At 51.7% G+C, this 25,295-nt stretch overlaps 1 protein-coding gene across 1 annotated transcript in view; it reads left to right on the plus strand.

Annotated features, from left to right (window-relative positions):
- The window catches only part of ACACB (acetyl-CoA carboxylase beta), a 99,209-nt gene that overhangs the window by 42,106 nt on the left and 31,808 nt on the right, over nucleotides 1-25,295 (plus strand). Inside the window, 15 exon segments of the mRNA XM_047088463.1 lie at nucleotides 882-963; nucleotides 3,576-3,721; nucleotides 4,888-5,038; nucleotides 7,086-7,220; nucleotides 8,522-8,668; nucleotides 9,990-10,178; nucleotides 12,325-12,425; nucleotides 13,647-13,735; nucleotides 13,815-13,939; nucleotides 17,990-18,103; nucleotides 18,237-18,350; nucleotides 19,207-19,296; nucleotides 22,388-22,513; nucleotides 22,869-22,931; nucleotides 22,993-23,006. Of these exon segments, the coding sequence (XP_046944419.1) occupies nucleotides 882-963; nucleotides 3,576-3,721; nucleotides 4,888-5,038; nucleotides 7,086-7,220; nucleotides 8,522-8,668; nucleotides 9,990-10,178; nucleotides 12,325-12,425; nucleotides 13,647-13,735; nucleotides 13,815-13,939; nucleotides 17,990-18,103; nucleotides 18,237-18,350; nucleotides 19,207-19,296; nucleotides 22,388-22,513; nucleotides 22,869-22,931; nucleotides 22,993-23,006 (1,686 nt within the window).

Raw genomic sequence — 25,295 nt, forward strand, 5'->3', positions numbered from 1 at the left:
CCAGGATTTCGCAGCTTCAGCACCCTTGACGTTTTGAGTTCTTTTTTTTTTTTTTTTTTTTAATGTTTGTTTATTTTTTGAGAGAGAGAGAGACAGAGTGTGTGCCACGGAGGGGCAGAGAGTGAGGGAGACGCAGAATCTGAAGCAGGCTCCAGGCTCCAAGCTGCTGGCACAGAGCCCGATCCGGGGCTCAAACTCATGAACCGTGAGATCATGACCTGAGCTGAAGTCGGATGCTCGACTGACTGAGCCGCCCAGGCGCCCCTGAGCTGATTCATTTTTTACTGCGGATTCATTTTTTATTGCAAGGGCTGTCCTGTGCACTGTGGGAAGTTAGCATCCCTGGCCCTCTATCCCCAGTGTCCTCCCACCCCCTCACTCCGCCAGAAGTCATGACAATCAAAGACATCTCTAGACATTGCCAAATGTCCTAGAGTAGAGGCTGAAGTCACCCCTCGTGGAGAAACATTGTGATAGGCGAATGAAACTACAAAAAAAAAAAAATTTAAAAAGAGAATAGATTGTAGCGCTTGGTTATCATGCTTTTGAACAGTAATAGAATCTCAGTGCGCGCACCCAGTTTCTTTCATAAGCAGGTGGCAGGATTCCCACATGGGGAGTTTTTCCAAGAACAAGCATTATGAATTTTGCTTCCTGGGAAGCCCTCTGGAAATTTCTCATCCTTGAGTAAGTGCTGTTTCCTTAAGTTCTGAGGAATGTCAGTTTCCTTGCCTTTTCATCAGTTTTAGCTTTTTTAGTACAGTCAGGTGGGTTGATGCTTAGGCAAGGCAAAGAGCTGAGTGATTGGTTCGAATCCAGAGGACGGCGGCAGAGTTCTCGTTCATTCCCCCAGCCGACCGTGAGTCTGTCTTCTCTTTCAGGGGCCAGGTCCTTCCTGCCGCTTCTCTGCTGAACATCGTGGATGTGGAATTAATTTATGATGGTGTTAAGTACATTCTCAAGGTGAAGGCCCCAGGTTTCTCGGATGTCTCCAACACTCTGGAGGCTGGTGGGAGTTTTTATTTCTGCAGTGAGCCATGCCCGGAGTGGACTTGCTCATGCTTGGGTCCCGGGACGCCCCAGGCAGTCAGTCCTGTGATCTTGAAACCTGAGCCCTTTGGGTTTCAGAATGCACAGACTTGAGCGATAGGCACAAGGTACAACGGAGCATGTGTTAGCGTCCTGGGGCCGCAGTAACAAAGTACTGTAAGCTGGTGGTTTCAGACAACAAAAAGGTTATGTCTCGCACTCCGGAGGCCAGAGTCTAAAATCCAGGTGTCCACTGGGCCCTGTTTCTCTGAAGTCTCCAGGAAAGAATCTGCTTCATGCTTTCCTAGCTTCTGATGGTTGTGGGTGGTCCTTGGTATTCCCCGGTCTACAGACTGTCACCCTGGTCTATGCCCCTGGCTTCATATGACCGCCTTGCATGTGGGTATGTGTTCACAGTGTCTTCCTTCTGCACTGGGTCTCTTCTCAGAAAATCACCAGTCAGATCGCATTTAGGGCCCACCCTCCTCTGGTAGGACCTCTTTCAACTAATTACACCTGCAAAGACACTATTTCCAAATAAGGTTCACATTCTGAGGTGCCAGGAAGGACATGAATTTGGGGGGACGATATCCAGTCCAGTACAGAGCATGAGCAGGACCTGTGCTGAGCTGGCATAGCGTGTGGGTCTCTTTCCACAGGGCCGGTGAGGCCAGCTCTGCACCGAAGGTCAATGTGTGGCTTTCTAATCTCTCCCTGGCGCACCTTCAGGCCTTTCCTGAAGGTTACTCGGGGTGGCTGTCCCTTCAGAAGTATCCGGTTACCCTTGCTGGGACACCCGAGGTCAATTCACAGAGACTATCAGGGAGTCTCTGAGATGTGCAGTCACAAGGTCAGGCCCTCGTTCTGAGTCGGGGTGACCTGTAGGGCCAAAGTGTCCCCAAGAAGCTAAGGCGGCCTTTAGGGAGGGAAAGGATAACCGGACTTGAGTCAGCTTTTGAGGCAGAATATTTATTTTCTGTTATTTTATCTTTAAGATCACTCAGCACTTTACGCTTCCAACTTTGGGGTTTTTCAGGTTTAGTTCAGCCAAACGAGCGTGTTATCCGTGCGGGCGTGCTTATAAAACCACTTTTTACCCCTCCATGCTGCTTGGCTATTCTGGGGGCCCTGGTTCCCCCAGTGTGATTTTTAAATATGGCACATGCTTATTGCATAGAAGTCAAAAATTTCAAACAAGCACAAAACATCAAAAGAGTAAGCCCTTCAGGTGCTGACTCCGGGAGGCGATCCCTATTAACGTCTTAGCAAATCTCTTCAAAATTTTTTTCCCCTTAGGCATCGATTTTGCACATTGAGATCATGGTGCAAATACTGTTTTACTGCTTTGATATTATTACGGCAAAATGTTTTCCCCTGTGAGTAACAAGGTTTCTTATATCAGGTTGTTGTCTCTAGTGCTGTCCAGTAGAACTTTCCGTAGGAAGGCAAATGTTCTGTATCTGTGCTGTCCAGTATGGGGCCACCTGTATCTACTGAGTGCCGAGGAACTAAATTTTCCTTTTTTTTTTTTTTTATTTAAATTTTTTTTTTTTCAACGTTTATTTTATTTTTGGGACAGAGAGAGACAGAGCATGAACGGGGCAGGGGCAGAGAGAGGGAGACACAGAATCGGAAACAGGCTCCAGGCTCTGAGCCATCAGCCCAGAGCCCGACGCGGGGCTCGAACTCACGGACCGCGAGATCGTGACCTGGCTGAAGTCGGACGCTTAATCGGACGCTTAACCGACTGCGCCACCCAGGCGCCCCTTCCTTTTTTTTTTTAAGTGAAATTAATTTACATGTAAATAGCCAGCCTAGCCAGGGGCGGCCATGTTGGACAGTGCTGGTCTAGAGTATTCCATTGCAAGGTCGTTAGATGGCTAGTTCTCAGTCTTCCTGTTGCCACGAATAGTGTTGCAATAGACGTTCCTATACTTCTTAATACCTTTTGTGTCCACATGGATATTTTACGGGTCAAGGGCTCTTTAGGGTGTTTCGTGTTCTGAGAGAGAGCACTCACGTCGAACCGAGGGCTAGTATGTCCGGTTGAAGTACAGAGCTGAGGTCAGGGCCTGGCCACCTGTGCCTTTCTCGAGTGTCCCAAATGTCCGGTGTGCCCCCGGGCAGAGCCGGGTCTGAGGAGGACAGAGTCCTGGTCACTGCTGGAGTCTCCAGGACTGCCTCGCTCCCGGCGAGACCCCCACCGCATCTCTTTGCTCCTCAGGGTGGCCCTGCTTGATGGGGCTGATGCTTGAAGACAGGAATCGGAAGGGCAAGCGATTGGTGGGGATGTGGCCAGGCTGGAACTCCGCCTGTAGCCAGTGGCCATCAGGCCACCCAGGGGACAAGTGTGGCACACTGACGCAGGCCCTCTGCAGCTCCAGCAGCGGCTCCCTGGGGGCGAATGAGGGCCGAGACTGGAGAGATTGCAAACGTCCACCGTGGCACTCCCACCGTGGACGCTAGCCCTTGCTCGTGGCGCCCTGGCACCCAGGGACAAGCGGGCCTCCTGAATTCGGGCAGGGACACTGAGCCTGTCCCTACAGGTGGCCCGGCAATCTCTGACCATGTTCGTCCTCATCATGAACGGCTGTCACATCGAGGTCGACGCCCACCGGCTGAATGACGGCGGGTTACTGCTGTCCTACAATGGCAACAGCTATACCACCTACATGAAAGAAGAGGTTGACAGGTACATGGCGGGGTACACAGAGCCGCGGGTTGAAAATACAAAGCCAGCTGTGTGCAGCCCAGGAGTCTTCGATAAAGTACCGTTTCCAGTAAATTCTGGGGCCCGTGGAGAGGTTAATCTCTTGGCTGGAAATCCACCAACTGGCAGACATTTGGGGGGAGGCTCCCAGGACGCCCGTTTCTAGTGACATAGCGGGGTTCAGAGCCGGATGGGATGCGACTCCCAGTTCTGTGGCCTGCGAGGCGTGCGACGGTGTGTCAGCTGCCCCTTGTCTGAGCTGCGGTGCCCACACCGGGCTGAGCGCAGGCTTGGAGGAGAAGCAGCCGTCCAGTTAGGGCAACGGCTCCTCGTACCAGGCACGGAGCTAGGTGCTGGGATGAGACCGTGGTCACGACCCATGGAGCCTGTTGGCGGATGTGACCCATTAAACAAGCAGAAGTGGCAGGAAAGGTCTCTGTGCACCTGAGTGGGTGAAATACAGGAAGGAGACCCAGGAAGCACGTAGCAGGGGGGCATCACGAGATAGACCCAAAGACCCTCCTATTCCGATGCAGCTGACCACACTGAGCTCATACAATGAAATGTGGACCAGCCCTGACGAGCAGGCAGTACAGACCCCCTCTCCCGCTCCAGCCGAGGGGAGTCAGGCCCAGTGCCTGCGAAAGCTCCGCTTAGAGAGTTGTTTCCCTTCCCAACCTTCGAAGTTTTGGAAGAAGGCAGACTGGATTCGCCCCAGCCAGAGCACTATTTTATTACCTCTTTTTCAGCCGTGTTCTGTCTGCCAGGAATGTTCAAGGTTATTATAGGCTCCCCCCGGGGGCATACTCTCCCCAGTTCGGTTATAAGGCGAAGACTTACCATTGGTAACTATGTATCGAATAATATTGATTGCGTTCTCCGTGCCTGTTAGAATTCTATCAGTAAAAGGGACTTGTTTTCAACCAGAAAAGGGTCACGCCTTTTGCTCACCCGCTTCATTCCCAGTTGTCTCTGCCGTAACCGTCAAAAGCTAGCATTTGGGAAAGTTGGAATCCAACAGACCACGTGCAGGGTCATGCTCATGGCTGCCTCTAGGGAGGGGGAGATACCGTCCAAAGCCTGACTTGGGCATGCGCGGTGGATGGTCCTCCCCATCTACCCGCCTGCCCGCCCGTTCTCCCTCCCAGTTACCGTGTTACCATTGGCAACAAGACCTGTGTGTTTGAGAAGGAGAACGATCCCACGGTCCTGAGGTCCCCTTCGGCCGGGAAGCTAATACAGTACACGGTGGAGGACGGGGGCCACGTCGAGGCTGGGAGCAGCTACGCGGAGATGGAGGTGAGCACAGAGCCCGCCCCTGGGGTGAGGCTGCAGCCGGGTCTCCCCTCCCCCCACTCCCCAAGGGAGGACCAACCGCCATCATCCGGTCTACACCTCTCCCCTGGGCTGCCACCTGCTGACTCCTCAGAGAGCCAGTATGTGGGGTTCGGCCCAAATTCTCTGCAGTGTTCAAAGGGAAAACCTCCAAAATGTACGCTCTGCAGGAATGTGTGAGAACTGATTTTTTTTTTAAGCTTATTTTTACTTATTTTGAGAGAAGGACAGGAGAACAAGTGAGAGAGGGACAGAGAAGAAAGGGAGAGAGAGAATCCCAAGCAGGTTCCACGCTGCCAGCGCAGAGCCCGATGCGGGGCTCAAACTCACGAACTGTGAGCTCATGACCTGAGCTGAAGTCAAGAGTCAGACGTCTAACTGACTATGCCACCCAGGTGCCCCAAGAACTGATTAATAATAATGATGGTGATGACTTAACAAGCCGTAAGCCAACACTTATAAAGTGCTTGCCTGTGGCAGGTGCTACTGTAGGCATTTTACGTGTCTTTAATTACCTTCTGTAATCTTTCCGGCAACAGTCATAGGAGATGGGCACAGAGAGGATTCCCACTTGACACATGAAGAAACGGGCCCAGGCAGGCTGAGGAACTCACTCAGGGTCACACAGAGCTAGCTAGGGTTCACACCTGGCCTCCATGCCACGCTGCCACGGTAAATAATACGATGATGGCAGTGAAAATGCGGCGGCTGTAGGAGGTGGTCCTTGCTGACCTCCCGCCATGTGCCAGGCTCCTCTTCTCGAGTAATCCTGGTTACTCAAGAGGCCTGTGAGGCGTGGCTGTCTTCCATTTTATGGTTGAGGAGAGTGAGGCTCAGAGAGGGCAAGGCACCTGGTAGAGGTCACGGAGCGATGGGTGGGGTGCTGGGCTCCAGCCCAGGTCTGTCTCGGGCGCCCAGGCTGTGAGCTGCTGACCTAAAGGGTCACAGTGCCGGCTGCCTGCAGCCCACACCACGGTGGCAAAACTCGTCGTGTCTGTGTTGGCAGACCGTCAGGCCAGTCAAAGGGGCTGGTGACTGTGCTGGGAGCCCGTTCTTCTTGCCACCGAGTGTTCCCCAGAGGGTTTTCTCACTGCCTTTAAGAAAGCAGCCGGTCACTAGGGGTGCCTGGGTGGCTCAGTCGGTTAAGCGTCCGACTTCAGCTCGGGTCACGATCTCGCGGTCCGTGAGTTTGAGCCCCGTGTCGGGCTCTGTGCTGACAGCTCAGAGCCTGGAGCCTGTTTCGGATTTTGTGTCTCCCTCTCTCTCTGCCCCTCCCCCGTTCATGCTCTGTCTCTCTCTGTCTCAAAAATAAATAAAACGTTAAAAAAAAAATTAAATAAAAAAAAGAAAGGAGCCGGTCACAAAATACACCATGTTTTCGGAATATGTCTGTTAATCCCCCCCCCCCCCACATAAAAATGATTTAACTGTATTTCTAAGAGAGAGGCTTTACATCACAAATAAAGATCAGTTTCTGGGGCACCGGGGTGGCTCAGTCGATTAAGCGTCCAACTCTTGATTTTGGCTCAGGTCATGATCTCATAGTTGGTGGGTTTGAGCCCCGCATCGGGTTTTGCGCTGGCAGTGTGGAGCCTGCTTGGGATTCTCTCTCTCTCTCTCTCTCTCTCTCTCTCTCTCTGTGTCTCTCTCTCTCTCTCTCTCTCTCTCTCAAAAGTAAGTAAATAAACTTAAAAGAAAAAAAAAAGAAAAAAGAAATAAAAAAAAAAAGCAGTTTCCATGCCTGTAAAATGGGTACAATAAACACCTGCCTTCCCAGCTGCCTTTGCAGACGGAGATAATTCATGAACAGCACCGAGCCTAGCACACAGCAGGCTTCTGGCAAATACCAGTTCCCTCCATCCTTTACACATGAACTCTGCTCAGGGAGTCGTTCTGTTTAAATGACCAAGGACCTGCTCCAGAAAACCGGTTCTGGGGGACTCTAGCTGTCACACACGCACACACAGCCAGTCCTGGCGGGCTCATCTCGTCTCTTCCTTCTGCAAAACAGGTGATGAAGATGATCATGACCCTGAACGTGCAGGAAAGCGGCCGGGTGAAGTACATCAAGCGCGCGGGGGCCGTGCTGGAAGCAGGCTGTGTGGTGGCCAAGCTGGAGCTCGACGACCCTTCCAAAGTGCGCCCGGTATGTTGCACCCCGGCACAGCCGCCCTGGCCGGCGCTGCCCGGTGAGGGAGCCGAGCTGGCATTAAGACTCCTGACTCTTGTCCCGCCCCTGTGGGCCCCCGGCAGCGGCATGACGGGCACAGAAGCCTGCCTGCCTCTGCTCCTACCCCTCCCATCAGCTCCGCATCTGGCTCGGGGTCAAACTCAGGCTCTTCCTACAAGACCCCAACTGGGTCGTGGCCCCACTGCCTTGTCTGGCTTCACCCACTTTTCTTCTCCCCCTCATTTAATCGAACACGCCAGGATCTTCCGCTTAGAACCTGCCCCCTTTGCCCAGAAGAACCTTCCCCCAGATGTGTTGAGTGCTTACCCTCTTACCTCTTGTAGACATTTATTCAAGCGTCATCCCTGAACCCTCCCCCCGCCCCCCGCAGGGAGGCCTTTCTGGACCACCTTTTAAAAATGTTTAATAGATTTTTTTAGTTTTATATTCACAGAAAATTTTGGCAAGATTGTACAGAGAGTTTCTATATACCTTGCACCCAGTTTTCCTCTTACCGTCTTATATTAGTGTCGCTCAGCTCCATAAGTGCAGGAAGAGGGACTGCCCTTGGCCCCCGCTGTGGGGGCCCAGCTGGAGAACCAGCCCCAGACTATGCAGAAGAAACCCTCTGGTTAATCTCAAAGGACAAGAGGAGCCCACAGGGGTGGGGCAGCGGAAGGGGCAGGAAGCTGAGGGTTCCAGGCCAGCAGAACAGCGCGTCCCAAACCTCCTGGGCCCCAGGGCTGCACGAAGTAGGCATTCAGTGGACATTTGTAGAACGAATGACTAAATGAACGGGCGTGTGAGGTCAGGGTGAACCCTGGGGGGGAGCTTTTTGTTTTTTGGTTCTCCAAGGCTAAATGTTTGTGATTTACGAAAAGCTGGGACATTGGCATGAGAGTTTCGTTCAGTTTTCATCCGGCTAGGTGTTTATGTCTGGGATTGGATAAAGACGGAAAATAAATAGGGAAAATAGATAGTCGTGATTAGAAAGCAAAGTGAAACAAAAGAACCTAATCTCCTCCAGAATCACCGGGGGCACCTGACAAGGGATCACAGCATTTGCGATGGGGGAATTTGGGAAGCCAGCATCGGGGTGTGAATGTAGCAATTGTGACTTTCCAGTACGATGTCTTCTGGGTTTTTTCGTTCTTTTTCCCTCAGGCTTCATCCTAATTATATTGCGTATTGGTAGATCTGCCTCGCCCCTCGTTTTTATCTTGTCTCCCTCAGGAGGCAGGTGTCCTTGACCTCTGGTTCTTGCTGTGTCTCATCAGGCCGAGCCATTCACAGGAGAGCTCCCTTCCCAGCAAACTCTGCCCATCATCGGAGAGAAACTACACCAGGTTTTCCACAACGTCCTGGAAAACCTGACCAACGTCATGAATGGCTACTGTCTGCCAGAGCCTATTTTCAGCACAAAGGTAGGTCATGTGCGAAGGATAGGTATGTAGTCTGAACGCGTGTGCAGGTCTGTGAAGAGCCACGAGGGTTTAAACCATCAGATCCGAGGTCTTTACTGAAGTAAGGAATGGAAAAACGGCTAGTCCTCCGTTTTTACAAAGGACCTCTTCTCAGGAACTTCCTCACTTCGATTGTAAACACGGGTGTACGTTTCTCTTTGAGTCCATACTGTTGCGAAAGCTGTATTGCTTTTTTGTGGTTCAGTTCGTTGCATCCCGGAGAGTGTTCAAGCTGTGTGTGAGGAAAGGAGTCCACGCGGGTCCCCTCTTAGAGAGCAAGGAAGGCGCTTTGGTCAGAGACACGCTCTGTTCGTTGTTCATCGTTCCAGGGGCCCGTTGCCTACTTACTCTGTAGAGAAATGAGTTTTCACGCTTGCAGGCTTCTGCGCGAGACCCACGATGCTAAATTCATCATCACTAGTAATAACATCGTGCGTCACCTTCTATCTCTTAGTGGTGGTGACTGTGCGGTGGTATTTATGGCCAGTATGATATTATTTCCACCTTACACGTAAGGAAACTGGGACGCAGAGAGGCTAAGAAACTTGTCCCGTTTCATCCGTGAAAAAGATCGGGTTGGATTTGAACACGGACCATCTGTCTTCAGGGTCTGTGCTCTTAACTCCCGTGCTGTGTTGTCTAATCGTGATCGCCCTGACGGCCACACTTCTTTAGCCTTTGCACTTGCCAGCGTGTGCGTTCTTTCAGTTTTAAACCGCCCAACCCCTGTGGTGGCAGCACTCTTATCCTTCTCACTCAGAGACTGTCAACATTTCGGCTGCTGGGACCCCTGGAAGCAGCCTCGTGTCGCTGTTAAGCATCTCGGGAGCTTGATGGCCCCAGTTTGCTTCTCACTGGCTGGGTGACTTTGGATAACTCAGTCAGCCTCTCTGTTTCAGGTTTCTCAACTATAAAATGGGAATAATGATTATCCCTACTTTGTAGGGTTATTTCTGAGGATCGGGTGGGAAGGTACAAATAAAAGTTTTAGCGCGGTGCCTGGCGCTGAGCAAGCGTCCTCGGATGTGAGCTCTTCGTGTGGCCTTGTGCAATATCCTCACGCCAGGCTGGCGGATGCATGGAGAGGGGAGTGCAGGGAAACTGAGTATTCCCCTTGTGGTCAGGGGGCCATTCCGCTCGGGACTGTTCTAGAGGCTGCTGCGTCTAGCTCTTCGGCTCCTCGAGTACAGGACCTGGGTGGTGCATGTCGGGTGCCTCGTGGAGGGTGGTGTTGCCCAAGGACCCGCAGGGCCTCAGGCTGACGCCGTGGTCCCCGCTTCAGCTGAAGGAGTGGGTGCAGAAACTCATGACGACCCTGCGGCACCCGTCCCTGCCGCTGCTGGAGCTGCAGGAGATCATGACCAGCGTGTCGGGCCGCATCCCCGCCCCCGTGGAGAAGTCGGTCCGCAGGGTGATGGCTCAGTATGCCAGCAACATCACCTCGGTGCTGTGCCAGTTCCCCAGCCAGCAGGTACGTGCCCCCCACCCGGCCCCACCAGGGGACCCCCGGGTGCCACTCGGGAACTCAACTCCCGGTCACCGTGGCCTCTGATCGAGCACGCACGGTGTTGGGGGCTAACCCCACCATTTTCTCCAAAGCAACAACTGCTTAGATGAACACAGGGGGCCTCACTCTATAGAACTCAGATTCAGAATAGGAGTGAGCGGTTGCTACAAATGTGGGGAGCTGGGGCGCCTGGGTGGCGCAGTCGGTTAAGCGTCCGACTTCAGCCAGGTCACGATCTCGCGGTCCGTGAGTTCGAGCCCCGCGTCAGGCTCTGGGCTGATGGCTCAGAGCCTGGAGCCTGTTTCCGATTCTGTGTCTCCTCTCTCTGCCCCTCCCCCGTTCATGCTCTGTCTCTCTCTGTCCCAAAAATAAATAAACGTTGAAAAAAAAAAAAAATTCAAATGCGGGGAGCATTTTCCACACCCGACCTGGCTGAAAGAGAGGCAGTTGTGGGTTTTTCTTGCAAGACGGTAGCTTTGACTTTCCTCTGGTGTCTGTAAGGCGATCATCTTGGGGCTAGATGTGTATATATTTTTACGTAATGGGAAAGCCTTCCAGGGTCGTATAATATCTCTAATAATACTATGTAGGCCTGATTTTTTTTTTTTTTTTTTTTGCTTTTATCAAGCATTTTAAAGGCAATTTGCTTTTGGAAGAACCTGCCCCTGTCTCGTTAGAAGGGATTCATACCGTCACTGTTCCCCCACCCACATGTTCGTGATTTGGGGAGCTAGGGGTCAGCCACTCCAGAGGTTGGAATAGGTCCCACCAAAAGGGATCTAATATGGATTTTATACTGGAAGAGGCTGGGTGAAAGACACCAAAGATCACCTGTTGCACGATTCCGTAGAAAAGGCAAATCCCTGGAGACAGAAAGTGGGTTAGGGGTTGCCAGGGGCTGGGGGAGGGGGATCCAGACATTTTTAAATGCTTATCGGGTTGCTTGCTGGGATGATGAAAATGCTCTCAAATTAGATAGTGGCAAATGGTTGCACAACTTTGAATGGACTGAGAAATGCTGAATTAGGTGCATGCTTTCAAGGCGGGGGAGAGAGGCGCCCGGTGGCTCATTCGGTTAAGCGTCCGGCTTCGGCTCAGGTCATGATCTCGTGGTTCGTGAGTTTGAGCCCCACGCCGAGCTCTGTGCTGACAGCTCAGAGCCTGGAACCTGCTTCGGATTCTGTGTCTCCCGCGTTCGAGCCCCACGTCAGGCTCTGTGCTGACAGCTCAGAGCCTGGAGCCTGCTTTGGATTCTGTGTCTCCCTCTCTCTCTGCCCCTCCCCTGCTCGTGCTCTGTCTCTCAAAAATAAATAAATGTTAAAAAAATAAAAAGAAAATGAATGGGAGACATACCGTGGTATGTGAATGATATCTTGACTGAAAAATAACCAAAACACAACTCTAAAGAACCCCAGTTGAGAAAAGTATGCATTTGGACCTTTTAGGAATTTGTGGTTAGTGTAGATTTTTTCATTAAAAACAATTTTGTTGCCAAAAGCAGTATGCTAATACCAATAAATCTAGTTATAAAAACAAGACCCCCCCCCCCGCACCTTCATTTTCCCTGGGGTTGAAAATTCCCTTCCCTTTTCCCAGACCACTCATATTTGTGGAAAAGAATAATACACGTGTCCTTACGGGATTGTTGTCATTTCTAAGCTCTTGAATTCCTCCAGCCATGTGTTGAGAGGGACAAACAGCTGGTGGCCAGAGAGCTTTGGAGCTGAAATTTTTGATTTTTAAAAATGTTTTTTAATGTTTATTCACTTTTGAGACAGAGAGGGAGAGAGGGAGGGAGGGAGGGAGGGTGAGCAGGGGAGGGACAGAGAGAGAGAGGGAGACACAGAATCCGAAGCAGGCTCCAGGCTCCGAGCTGTCAGCACAGAGCCCGACGTGGGGCTCGAACCCACGAACCGTGAGATCATGACCTGAGCTGAAGTCGGACGCTCAACTGACTGAGCCACGCAGGTGACCCAAGAAATTTTCGATTTTTGAATGAGCCTTGAATGGGTCCTCCATGGAATCCCACGGTGGGTCCCTCTGGTGACTTCTGGAGGTGACCGGATCGTATGGTGATGAGTGGTCAGACCTATCCTGTCTGCCCTTCTAGATAGCCACTATCCTGGACTGCCACGCGGCCACCCTGCAGCGGAAGGCTGACCGGGAGGTGTTCTTCATGAACACCCAGAGCATCGTGCAGCTGGTCCAGAGGTGAGTCCCGGGCCCCCCATGGGGTGTGGTTGTCACCACACGAACGTGGCATTCTGGGGCTCTCTGAAGCTAAGACCCAGCCCATGGGGTTACCTATTCCTAACCCTAGAAACTCCAAGCAAGACCCTTTTCTCCTGTGATCTCAGTTCACCAAGTTGTAAAATAGGACTTAAGACCCTTCACGCACAGTAAGTCATCCTGAGTTACAAGTGGATTAAGTTTTGTAAAGGGCTGATGACACATGGCGCATACTTAGGGTATCTTTGACTATATGACAGTGGGAATACAGTGGTTCTGTTGGCTTTATAAAGGGCTATACGGATTATTGTTGTCGTTTTGAAATCATTGCAGAGGAGAGATGATGAAGATTTTTTCGGCTATGTTTTGTTTTGAGTGTTTATTTATTTTTGAGAGAGAGAGAGAGTGCACGCACGAGCAGGGGAGGGGCAGAGAGAGAGGGAGACACAGAATCCGAAGCAGGCTCCAGGCTCCAAGCTGTCAGCACAGAGCCCGACACGGGGCTCGAACTCACGGACCGCGAGATCATGACCTGAGCTGAAGTCGGCCGCTTAACCGACTGAGCCACCCAGGCGCCCCTAAAATTTGTTTTTTAAAAGAGAAGTGAGGGGTGCCTGGATGCCTCGTTTGGTTAAAGTGTCTAACCTTTGATCTCGGCTCAGGTCATGATTTCATGGTTTGTAGATTCGAGCCCTGTGTTGGGCTCTGTGCAGAGTCTGCTTGGGATTCTCTCTCTCTCCTCTCTCTCCCCCTTTCCTGCTCTCTTTCTTTCAAAAATAAACGGACGTTTTAAAAAATAATAAAAGGGAAGTGAAATTTACATAAGGATCTATCGATCAATGTCTCTCAAGTTTCATTTACTTATTTTTCAAGCTGCCTTTATGCCTATGGTGGTCAGTCATTTTGGTTTTCAGGCTGACCCTGTCTCTTCTCTCTGGGGATGGGCAGGTGCCATCCAAAGGCTCAGGCTTGGATTCTGGCTTGGGGTCGGAACTTGGGCAAGTCACTGCTGTCTTTGGCCTGCAGAGTCAGTGCGAATGAACCGACTCCCACGTCCCTCCCCGGCTTGAGGACTGGGGAGTGCAGCCTCCAGATACTTTATTACCGTTTTCCCCTTTTGGAAGTCCTAAAAGCCCCGGCTGTAGACCCAGGCACTCTGGGAAGTAGGGCTGACGGCTCAAGCAGCCTCCCCTGCCTCCCCAGGTACCGCAGCGGGACCCGCGGCTACATGAAGGCAGTGGTGTTGGATCTCCTGAGAAGATACTTACGCGTGGAACACCATTTCCAACAAGGCAAGTGTCGCCGCCCGCGCTGGTGACAAGCCCACAGGGTGGGGGGGCCCTGAGCCTCACCCCTGTTGTCTCCCTCTAGCTCACTACGACAAGTGTGTGATCAACCTCAGGGAGCAGCTGAAGCCAAACATGTCCCAGGTGCTGGACTGCATCTTTTCCCACGCGCAGGTGGCCAAGAAGAACCAGCTGGTGATCATGTTGATCGTAAGCAGGACGGGGCACCCTGTACCCACAGTGGGAGTAGCTCGGGGTCCACAGACATTCTGGAAAGGGCCGGGGTAGAAATATTTTAGCTTTTGCTGGCCGTGCAGCCTCTGTCCTGACCTTGTGCAACGTCAAGGCCTGCAAATGGACACGGCTGTGTCCCAATGAGACTTTGTTTATAAAACCACGCGGCGTGGGTGGGATGCAGCCGCCCCTGGGTGCAATCGCGACTGACGCTCACAGAGCGCCTCCTACGTGCCGGGCACTCCTCACGTGCTTTTCAAAAACCGGCTCGTTGGGGCGCCTGGGTGGCGCAGTCGGTTAAGCGTCCGACTTCAGCCAGGTCACGATCTCGCGGTCCGTGAGTTCGAGCCCCGCGTCAGGCTCTGGGCTGATGGCTCGGAGCCTGGAGCCTGTTTCCGATTCTGTGTCTCCCTCTCTCTCTGCCCCTCCCCCGTTCATGCTCTGTCTCTCTCTGTCCCAAAAATAATAAATAAACGTTGAAAAAAAAAATTTAAAAAAAAACCAAAAAAACAAAAACCAGCTCGTTGACTTGAGCAAGCCCGGAAGGTGCGTACTGTGCTCACTCCCGCTCTGGCAGAGCACAAGGAGGTGAAGTCACTTTGCCAAGGGCACACAGCTGCTAAATGCAGAGCTGGGATTGGAACCCAGAGCCTGCCCCCCGCCCCCCGGAGTCTTGAGTTATTAGGGGCTATTGGATTCTGAGTCTGGTAGGACTTTGGGTTTGCCTTCTTGGAGAAGCACGGAATTTCTTCGTTCTTATTTCTCTTCCTACCAGATGGTAATTAGCGTCCTTTATAGTTCGCGGTCTCTCCCCTTGATATGGTCTCTGACCCGACTCACTTGGAAAATGCAGGGTCAGCAGATACTAGGAGATCTGGACTTGGTTTTAGCAAGAAGGCGCCGACAGATTTTTTTTTTTTTTTTTTTGTAAAGATAGTAAATGTTTTGGTCTTAAGAACTATGCAGCCCGTGTTGCAACAGTTCAGTTCTGCTGTTGTAGCGTGAAAGAAGCCATGGTCAGTATATAAGTGAATGTATAAACTTTATTTGTGGGGCACCTGGGTAGCGCAGTCCATTAAGCGTCTGACTTCGGCTCAGGTCATGATCTCACCGTTTGTGGGGTCGAGCCCCGCATCGGGTTCTGTGCTGACAGCTCAGAGCCTGGAGCCTGCTTCGGATTCTGTGTCTCCCTCTCTCTATTTGCCCCTCCCCTGCTCACACTGTCTCTCTCTCTCTCTCTCTGTTTCTCTCTCTCTCAAAAATAAACGTTAAAACAAATTTTTAAAAACCCACTTTATTTACAAAAATGGGCGGTGGGCCAAATTTGGGCCTGGGCTTATAGGATAGTTAACACCCTGGCAAGATGGTTTCAGAAATACTGATATTTTTGTAAAGAATCATTTTGAAATCTCCTAGTGCGGCATGAGGATCTCTTAATCCTAGCTGCACATGAGAACCTCCTGGGGTAGGTGTAGGGGGACTTTTAAAAAATACAGACACCCTGGCCTCAGCCCTGGTCAGTTAAATCCGGCTTTCTGGGGATGTGGCCCAGGCATCAGTACTTTCTGAAAGCTTTCCCCGGTGCGAAACTTCCTCGTGGGCTGCGTATTATATAATATCAGTTTAATGTTTAATTTCTTGGATGTTTCAATGGTTCTTTCGTTAGCTAGGAGATCTTTTTTCTCAAGGAGGTACTTTTTTTTTTTTTAACGTTTATTTATTTTGCAGGGAGGAGGGCAGAGAGAGAGGGAGAGAGAGAATCCCAAGCAGGGTCTGCATTATCAGGAGAGCCTGATGCAGGGCTCACGCTCATGAACTGCGAGATCGTGACCTGAGCTGTAGTCCGGTACCCACCTGACTGGGCCACCCAGGCGCCCCACAAGGAGGTGTATTCTTACCGGGAGGGATCATGGGGTCTGTAACTGGCTTTCACAAACAAAAGCGTGTGTGTGCACACACGTGTATGCATGCTAGAGAAAAAGCAGGTGTGGCCATACGGTCAAAGTTGAGCAGCCGGTGGAACTGGACCATCATTATTGGGGTTTTCCATATACCGACCCTCATTTCTGGTGTAGTTTTGGCAATTCTTCCAAATTATGTTTGGAGGGAGAGCTTCCCAGTGTGAGGCCCATAAGTACAGGATTGGGAACTTAGGCCCGAAGGTCTGCCTGTCACGTGTTACCATCTCCTCGCCGTTCGGAAGCCAGGGGTGAAACCTCTGGATTATTCTGCTGTTTGCTACTCTCTGTGCACATACTGACTCTCTTCTGGGCATGAAAGAGCTAAACATTATGGACATCAGAGGACAGTCTTGGTGGGGTGGCCCCCGGAGCAGAGAGCTAGGACACTTGCTCTCGGGGGCTTCTCAGTGACGGCGGCTGTAGATGTACCAGCTTGGTGGGGGGGATGTGTGAGATCCATTATTCTTTTGGCTCTCTTGGTTCTATTTATTGAAAATGTTTGCAAAGTTTCTACGTGATTTAGAGTTAATATTTTAGCATTGCACTGTAGAAACTAAAGAATGTAGGGAGTTATTTTATACTCCCTAGAGAAACCACCTAAAAATATTTATTGAAAGTGGTGAGTTCTTTGCATTTGATGGTATTTGGTGCCTAGGACTCTTTCTGAAAGGACTTGTTAACTGCATGATTACTTTGAAATGAAAGTTTCTGAGTCTTTAAGGGGCCTTCATGTCTTTCTTTTTTTTTTTTTTTTAAAGTTTATATTTTGAGAGAGAGAGAGAAAGAGCACACCAACAGGGGAGGAGCAGAAAGAGGGAAACAGGATCCGAAGCAGACTCCGCACTGACAGCAGGGAGCCCAACACGGGGCTCGATCTCACGAACCGCGAGATCATGACCTGAGCCAAAGTCTGACGCTCAACCAACCAGGGGGACTTGGTAGCTAAAACAGATCACTTACGGGGAGGGAGAGAAGGTTAAGAATAATCTCCTGTGCAGTTTCTTCAGCACGTGTGTTTGTGTCCAAGTGTGAAATGTTAATGCGTTAGAAACGTGCTGATCGTTCTGATCGCAGAAACAGAGCAGGCTCATTCTAATTAGGGAGATGCAGAGGCAGGAGTAGAAGAAAGGACCCATGGCCCCACCATCTGGTGACTTCTTGGAAAGCAGCCTGGGCTGCGGCAGGGGTGGGGGCGAGTTGCTGGGGCGTTGAGAGTCCCAGCAGTCAGTGATTTGCCTTCTGAGGGTGTTTAGGGAACATCCGCTCTGAGCCATTCCTGAGCCCTTCTTGTGTTCCGGGCATAAGGAGGAGATGTCCAGAGCAGGTGCATGCAACCCTGGTCTCTAGCAAGCAGGTCCCTCATTCAGAAGCAGGAGGAGGGATGCATGTGGAATGATCACCCCTCTACTTCTTCTTCAACTCAGATCCTCCTTCCTGCTGGAAGCTGCCCTTGACCCCCCCACACCCTGAACGCTCCCCGTGGGGACTCGCAGAGGGCGGCTGACCACACCCTCGCTAGAGCATCCCATGTGAACCTTACTTTTTGTTTGTACCGGGCTCCATTTCCCCTCGTCCCTCTTGTCTGCACCTGTGAACCCCTTAAGTCAGGCAGCAATGTAGAGAGGAAAGTGAAGCCTCGGGGACAGAAGAGACCTGGCTTCAGATTGGCCCTGAGCCTCACTTTCCCCATCTGTAAAATGGGCATCGTAATGTAACTCCTCAGAGGGTTGGGAGAATCTGGGGAAATGAACGTAAAGGGTCTAGTTGCTCGCCTGGGACACATTAAATGCCTGATAATGGCCGCCTATTAATGGTGCTGTAGGTAGAGACTTGGTTGTATTTTTCATGTTAGCAGGTGTGGAGGGCGTGTCAGGGGTGAATGGGGGGCACATGGTGGACAGTGGTCAAGGGTATGATTATCAGGCTCTGCCGGGGATGTGCAGAGAGCTGAGCAGCTGTCTGGGTTGTTGGGGCGGCCGCACGCCCCAGCTGTGGGTGAGGGCTGGGCGTGTTTCCTTCCGGTGGAGAAAAGCCGTTTGGATTTCTGTTTTTGTGCCCCTCAAAGGATGAGCTCTGTGGCCCAGACCCTTCCCTGTCGGAAGAGCTGACCTCCATCCTCAACGAGCTCACTCAGCTGAGCAAAAGCGAGCATTGCAAAGTGGCCCTCAGAGCGAGACAGGTAGGGTCCTGGGGAGCGTCCTTCCCGCCACGCACATCCCTCACCCCGCACGGCCCCTCTGCCGCCATCCCACGTCCTGATCCCAGGGCCCGGCCCTTGGCTTACCCCAGCCCTCTGTCCCCTCCCCCTGCAGATCCTGATCGCCTCCCACCTCCCGTCCTACGAGCTGAGGCACAACCAGGTGGAGTCCATTTTCCTGTCCGCCATCGACATGTATGGCCACCAGTTCTGCCCGGAAAACCTCAAGGTGAGGCCGCTTCCTCCCATCCACCTGCCACAGAGCTCACACTGTGGCCCAAGTCTGGCCTCGGGGAGGTGGGCTCCCCGTGCCCTCCGTGTGCGGGCACCTGCCTTCAGAGCACGGTTGCAGGTACCAGTGGTTCCGTCCAATGTGGCCAGGGCTGCCCGACGGGACCTCGGGGAGCCCGAGAGAGGTTCAGTCCGGCAGGATGGACAGAGAGTATCAGGCAGCAAGGCTCCCCCCCCCACCCCCCCGAGGTGCAATTGTATTTTATTTGATTTTATCGAATTTTATTTATTTATTTATTTATTTATTTATTTATTTATTCATTCATTCATTCATTCATAAATGTTTATTTACTTTTGAGAGAGAGGGGGAGGTGGGGAGGGGCAGAGAGAGAGAGGGAGAGAGAATCCCAAGCAGGGCCCATGCTATCAGCACAGAGCCCGACGCGGGGCTCGAACTCACGAGCCGCGAGATCATGACCTGAGCCAAAATCAAGAGGGAGATTCTTAATTGATGGAGCCATCCAGGCGCCCCCCCCCCCCCACCGGGTGCAGTTTTAAACACTCAGATGTGATGGAGCTTACTAGGAAACCAGGAACACTCGCACGGCTGAGTTACGGCTTCATCTTTTGGGTTCCCCGAGCCCCCAGCTTTGGATCATTTGCAGGCCTCCAGGTACCCCCTCCGCATCTGGAATGGGGAGCCCCAGGTGTAATCCTCCCAGAACTGCTCCCACTACGGGCCTGGAGCACGGACAGAAACCACCGCCGGCTTCCCCTCCCTGCTCCCACCCCTCCACTCATCTTGGTGAAAACTTGGTAACATTTGCCTTTTCTTCCCCCTTCCCATCCTGTAGAAATTAATACTGTCAGAGACGACCATATTCGACGTCCTGCCCACTTTCTTCTACCACGCTAACAAGGTCGTTTGCATGGCGTCCCTGGAGGTAAGTAGGAGGGAGGACCCAGTAACAGCACCCGTAGCGAACATGCCGGTCCTGACATCCACCGCCCGCCTGCTGTGCGCCTGAGCCCGGGCCACGCGCCTCGCGAACGGGACCTTATCCTTCTCTCCACAGGGTAGGTACTGTTACCTGCCCATCTCACAGAGAAGGGCGTTGAGGCTCAGAGAGGTGGAGCGTCTGGCCCGAGGTCCCCCGGCTGGGGAGTGGCACAACCAGGGTCTCACGAGGTCTCTGACCAGGGCGCTTGCTGGTAACCCCCGTTTCCTCAGGTGCCGGTCCGGCCTCCTCCAGGCAGGGCACGTTGAAATGCTAACCACCAAGAGCCAAGGCGCCTCCTGCAGACTCTCTGATTCCCTGCGTGACATACCTTTGGAAGACTTGTCTGCTTGAGCCATAGAGCAGGACAGAGCCTAGGTGACAATTTAAGGCGACCTCCCTGTCACCGGTCCCGATGGGGCAGACAAGGCAGTGACCAGCAGCAAAACTCTCCGATCTTGGAGTCTTGGTCCCCTGAGGTCCCCACTCCCTCTTCTGCCACCTTTTAGACCCCACGGGTCACCCATCCTGGTGCTAGAACGTTGACTGGGTCTCCATGGAGACCGTTTGGGGCTTTTGCGTATGCGATGGCCCCAGACTCTCCTGGGCCTGCAGCCTTTACCTCCTCCCTGGTTTCAGCTCAAAGAATCCTTCTCAGGTCTCCCTGTTTCCGGCAGTGAGGCCACGTAGTGCTCTTAAGTGCCTTTCTTTCCCCCCCCCTTTCCAATTTTCACTTATGTTGAGACCCACCGTGTGCCAGCCTCTGGGGAAACAGCAGGGGAACAGCCCCGGTCTCTGCCCTAACGGAGCTTCTCTCTGGCTGGGGAGATACACACACACACACACACAGACACACGCACTAAATACAACGGGCATGCTGAGAATCGGACAGCAGAGTCTAACCTCACCGGGAGGGAGGTTCGGCTCAGACTCGGATGAGAAAGTGATGTGGAAGCAGGCAGCTAAGGAGCAAGTCAGAATTGGTGGGAAGCAGCACAGAGGTTCCAGTCAGGGGGACCAATCTGTGCAGAGTCCCGAGCTGTGTGACCTGTGGCCCGTTGCTTTCCTTTGCTGGACATTTAGGTTCTCCTGCTGTAGCTATTTGGGGGGGGGTGTCCTCTGTCAGGTGGAAAGCAGCACCCCACCTTTGCTTTTCGGTGCGCTGAATCCCGTTTTTTTCTGTCTGAGAATTTTCCACAGCGCTTTGAGCATTCTTTCACTTTGTCCGGCGGGTTTATTGAACACAATCCCGCCTCTTCTCCCTGACTCAAGAGGCGCACCTTGAATATTACATTGTTACTTGGTCTCTTGAGATGTGGAGAGTTTTGGTCCTGCTAAAATGTGTGCGTGTCCCCCAGACCAGCCCCGGGTTCAGTGAGTCACTGGGAAGAACCGCAGGGCTCAGCAGATAGGCGTGCTCGTGGCTGTGAATTGTTACAGCGAAAGGACGCAAAGTACGATCAGCAAAGGGACACAGCGTGTGGGGGTGAAGTGTGTGGGGGAAGCCAAGTGAAAGCTTCCAGTGGGTCCTGTAGGCGCTTTTTTTTTTTTAATGTTTGTTTATTTTTGAGAGAGAGAGAGAGAGAGCGTGAGCGGGGGAGGAGCAGAGAGAGAGGGAGACACGGGATCCGAAGCAGGCTCCAGGCTCCGAGCTGTCAGCACAGAGACCGACGCGGGACTCGAACCCACGAACTGTGAGATCATGACCTGAGCTGAAGTTGGATGCTCAACCGACTGAGCCGCCCAGGCGCCCTTCCTATTGGCACTTTTAATTCCTCAAGCAATGACTTATGACATGTTTGAAATGAGGCTCAGAGACTCCGTGCCTGGGGGTTTTATTGGGGGTTGGTCCTAGCATGTAACTAAATTCTGAACTCCCAGAAAGAAAGCATATGTTCAACATAAAATCATCGTATAGCTTGGGTGCCATGAACCATTCTTATCAGGGAATAGTGGGAGCCCTCCCAGATCCAAGGTTCCTGATCCTGGCCAAGGGCCTTTCGAAGGATAGCAGTTAGGCCTGCTATGTTAACTTACTGCACACTTCTTACATTCCCTATTCAGTTAAAAAAACCTCCCACTGTCTAAACTCTAGAACTGTGCTATCCAATATGGCAGCCACTGGTGACATCTGGCTAACGAGCACTGGAAACATAGCTTGTCTGAGTTGAGCTGTGCTCTAAGTATAAAGTGCACCCTGGATTCCAAAGACTTTGTGTGGAGAAAGAATTTCAAATATATCAATACTTTTTCTGCTGATTACCTATGGAAATGACATTACGTTAGGCATTGGGGATGAAACGAAGTCTATTATTAAACATTTTCACCTGCTGCCTGTTTTTTAAAGTGGCTACTGGAAAATTTGAAATTAAAATTGCACACGTGGCTGTGTTACATTTCTCCTGGATGGCGCACTCTAGAGTAGGAGTTGGAAGTGATAGCCTGTGGGCCACATGTGGCCCCCTGCCTGATTTTATAAATAAAGGTTTATTGGAACACAGCCACGCCCATTCATTTACATATCATCCTTGGCTGCTTCCAGGCTGCGACAACAGAATTGAATAGTTGTGACAGAGACGATGTATCCTCCATCTGTCCCCCAAAGTCCAAAATATTTACTCCCTAGGGGTACCTGGGTGGCTCCGTCGGTTGAGCATCCGACTCTTAACTTCAGCTCGTGTCATGATCTCGAGGTTTGTGAGCTTGAGCCCCGCATTGGGCTCTGCGCTGAAGGCTTGGAGCTTGGTTGGGAATCTCTCTCTCTCTCTCTCTCTCTCTCTCTCTCTCTCTCGATCTCTGTGCCCCGCTCGTCGTGCGTGCACACTCTCTCTCAACATGAACAAAAATAGGTAAATAAAACACATATTTACTATCGAGCCCTTTGCAAAGAAGGTAACCTTGTAAAGAGTGAGCAGACTCTCTCTTTGCTACTTCGTAGGGCTCATTTAGAGAGGGTTTCTGGTATCGCTCCAGCCTGAGTTTTCTCTGGTCTGGAGGGCCCTCTGCGAGAATGTCTTCTGTGCCTCTGCTCCGTTAGGTTTACGTGCGAAGGGGCTACATCGCCTATGAGTTAAACAGTTTGCAGCACCGGCAGCTCCCAGATGGCACCTGCGTGGTAGAATTCCAGTTCATGCTGCCCTCCTCCCACCCAAACCGGTATGGAGTGGGGCGCACCCCGGGGGGAGGGGTGGTGGGTGTTTCTTTTCTCCCTGGCCACCATAGCCCTGTCTCTGGAGGGACCCAGCGAGTATGCTGGGGAGGGACCTCCGGAACGCCACTTCCCCACCGTGGGATCTCCCTACGTCTCTGTTCTCTCATCTGCAAAAGGAGATAATCCAGTGCCTGCCCCATGCACCTGTACTTCCCAGTGTGGAAGCCACTACCCCTGTGTGGGCTCTTTAAATTAAATCGAGTGAGATTCAATGACACATTCAGCTCCTCGGGCCTACCTGCTGCATTTAAAGTGCCCCATAGCCACATGTGGTTTGTGGCTACCACGTGGGATACTGCAGTTCTAGAACATTCCATCACCGCAGAACGTTCGCTCCGGTGGCGCGCTCCTAGATCATTATGGGGAATAAGTGAGATAAGGCCCGCATGGCTTTTAGGGGCGTGCCTGGCATGCAGAAAGCTGTTGGTGAGCATTAGTGATCCCTGTGATGGTTATCGCTATGCCATTGGTCGGGCACCGTGAACTTCCACACCCTGTTTCATTCAGCCCTCACCATCTGTTGGCCAAAACTGTGTTCCTATCTCCATTTAGGCCCTGGGGCCTCCCCTTGGTATATGCCCAGCTGTACGCAGGGTAGGGATTCGAGTCACATGCCTCACTCCAGAGTGCTCTCCGCAGCACCCGACGGACCTCTGGAGCCACCAGCCGGGGCCGGTGTTGGCCTGTCTGGATCCCCACGATGTGCTCAGTTGGGGACATCCTGGTGTGCCTCTGCTGTTCCCTCATCATGTCTTTTTTTAATCCATCTTATTTCAGGACCCAAAGTACCGTTCTGGTCAGGTAGAATGTGTCACCTTCCGCTAAAGCAATCACTCTCCCTACAGTGTGGAGAGTTCTCTTTCCCTCTTCCCTCGCCCCTCGGTGTCTGGTTCTCCTGGGGGTCCCCGCAGGCTTTGCTTGTGGCTAGGAGGACGGTCTCATCATGACTGGGGCGTTGAGTTAACCAGATCTTGGGTCCGTGTGGGCAATAGCGTTCATGATTTCTTTTTTTTTCCTCCCAAGTTTTTATTTAAATTCAAGTCACGTGTAGTTTAGTATTGGTTTCAGTGATTCATCACTTACATACAATACCCAGTGCTCACCACGACAAGTGCCCTCCTTAATGCCCATCACCAATCTAGCCCATCCCCCTGCCACCTCCCTCCATCAACCTTCAGTTCTCCATAGTCAAGAGTCTCTTATGGTTTGCCTCCTCCTCTGCTTTTACCTTATTTTTCCTTCCCTGCCCCATGTCCATCTGTTTGATTTCTTAAATTCCACGTATGAATGAAATCATACGGTATTTGTGTTCCTTTGACTGACTTATTTCGCTTAGCATAATACCCTCTAACTCCATCCACAACGTTGCAAATGGCAAGATTTCATTCTTTTTCGTTTCTGGGTAATATTCCAGTGTGTGTGTGGGTGGGGGGGAGCGGGGTATATTTGGATCTCTTGGGATTTCAAAAGCTATGTTTTTCTTTCCATTGCCTTTAAGAATAAGGGTGTTGCTTTGGTTTTTTTGAAAAACAGTTTTTAAGTTTATTTTGAGGAGAGACAGCATGAGTTGGGTAGGAGCAGAGAGAGAGGGAGAGAGAGAGAGAGAGAGAGAGAGAATCCCAAGCAGGCTCTGTACTGTCAGCGCAGAGCCCAACATGGGGCTCGAACTCACAATCTGTGAGATCATGACCTGAGTCGAAATCATGAGTCGGACGCTTAACTGACTGAGCCACCCAGATGCCCCAGGTGTTGCTCTGTTATGGGCGAAGGAAAGAAGTGCTTCTCCATGAGGCACCTTCTTTCATATTTATCATTTATTTTTACCCTTCCTATTTCAAAAAAAAAAAAAAAATGGGGGGAGATGATGGTATTTTCCCTGATTGAGAGAAAAGGGGATAAAGTGCTTGTGGCCCTGGCATCGTTTCGGGGACAGTGGGAGGCATGGTGAAAGGGCTTTGGAAACTCTGTGCCCGTGAGGAGGCATTCTGTTCTTTGCCTTAAGAGTCCCACCCAGTTAGGAAAGGAGGGCTGCCTGTGGATCAGTCGCACCTTGTTCCTTAGGAGGAACCGACATATATATCTGGGTTATTCGTCGTGACCACCAGTGTGGTCACGGGGTCCTATTTTTTTTTAACGTTTATTCTTTAGAGAGACAGAGCATGGGTGGGGGAGGGACAGAGAGAGAGGGAGACTCAGAATCTGAAGCAGGCTCCAGGCTCCGAGCTGTCAGCACAGAGCCCGACGCGGGGCTTGAACCCACAAACCACGAGATCGTGACCTGAGCCGAAGTTGGAGGCTTAACCGACTGAACGGAGCTGGAGAGAGTGGCTGTGCCTGCGGGCTGCTGGTCGACCCCCAGGAAAATGGCCCAGCCGGCCCACATCTTTCCTTTTTTTTCCTCCCCCAAGAGAAGTAAGGCATCTAGACTTAAGAAAAAAAAAATTAAATCCTTCAACTTTTCGCTCCGAACAGGTAAGTGATGTGTAGGAAGCTATTAAAAATGCTGCAGGGACTGGGGCGCCTGGGTGGCTCAGTCAGTTAAGCGTCCGACTCTTGCTTTCAGCTCAGGTCATGGGATCTCCAGGCTCGTGAAGTTGAAACGCGTGTCAGGCTCTGTCCTGATTCTCTCTCTCCCTCTCTCTGCCCCTCCCCTGCTCTTTCTCTCTCAAAATACATAAGTAAACTTAAACAAAAAATTAAAAATGCTGCAGGGACCCAAGTCACCTGCGGGCTG

The sequence above is a fragment of the Lynx rufus genome, unplaced genomic scaffold (genome assembly GCF_022079265.1).
Source record: "Lynx rufus isolate CCGP_SWC_20201006 ecotype Redwood Valley unplaced genomic scaffold, mLynRuf1.p SCAF_24, whole genome shotgun sequence".
NCBI classification, from domain to species: domain Eukaryota; kingdom Metazoa; phylum Chordata; class Mammalia; order Carnivora; family Felidae; genus Lynx; species Lynx rufus.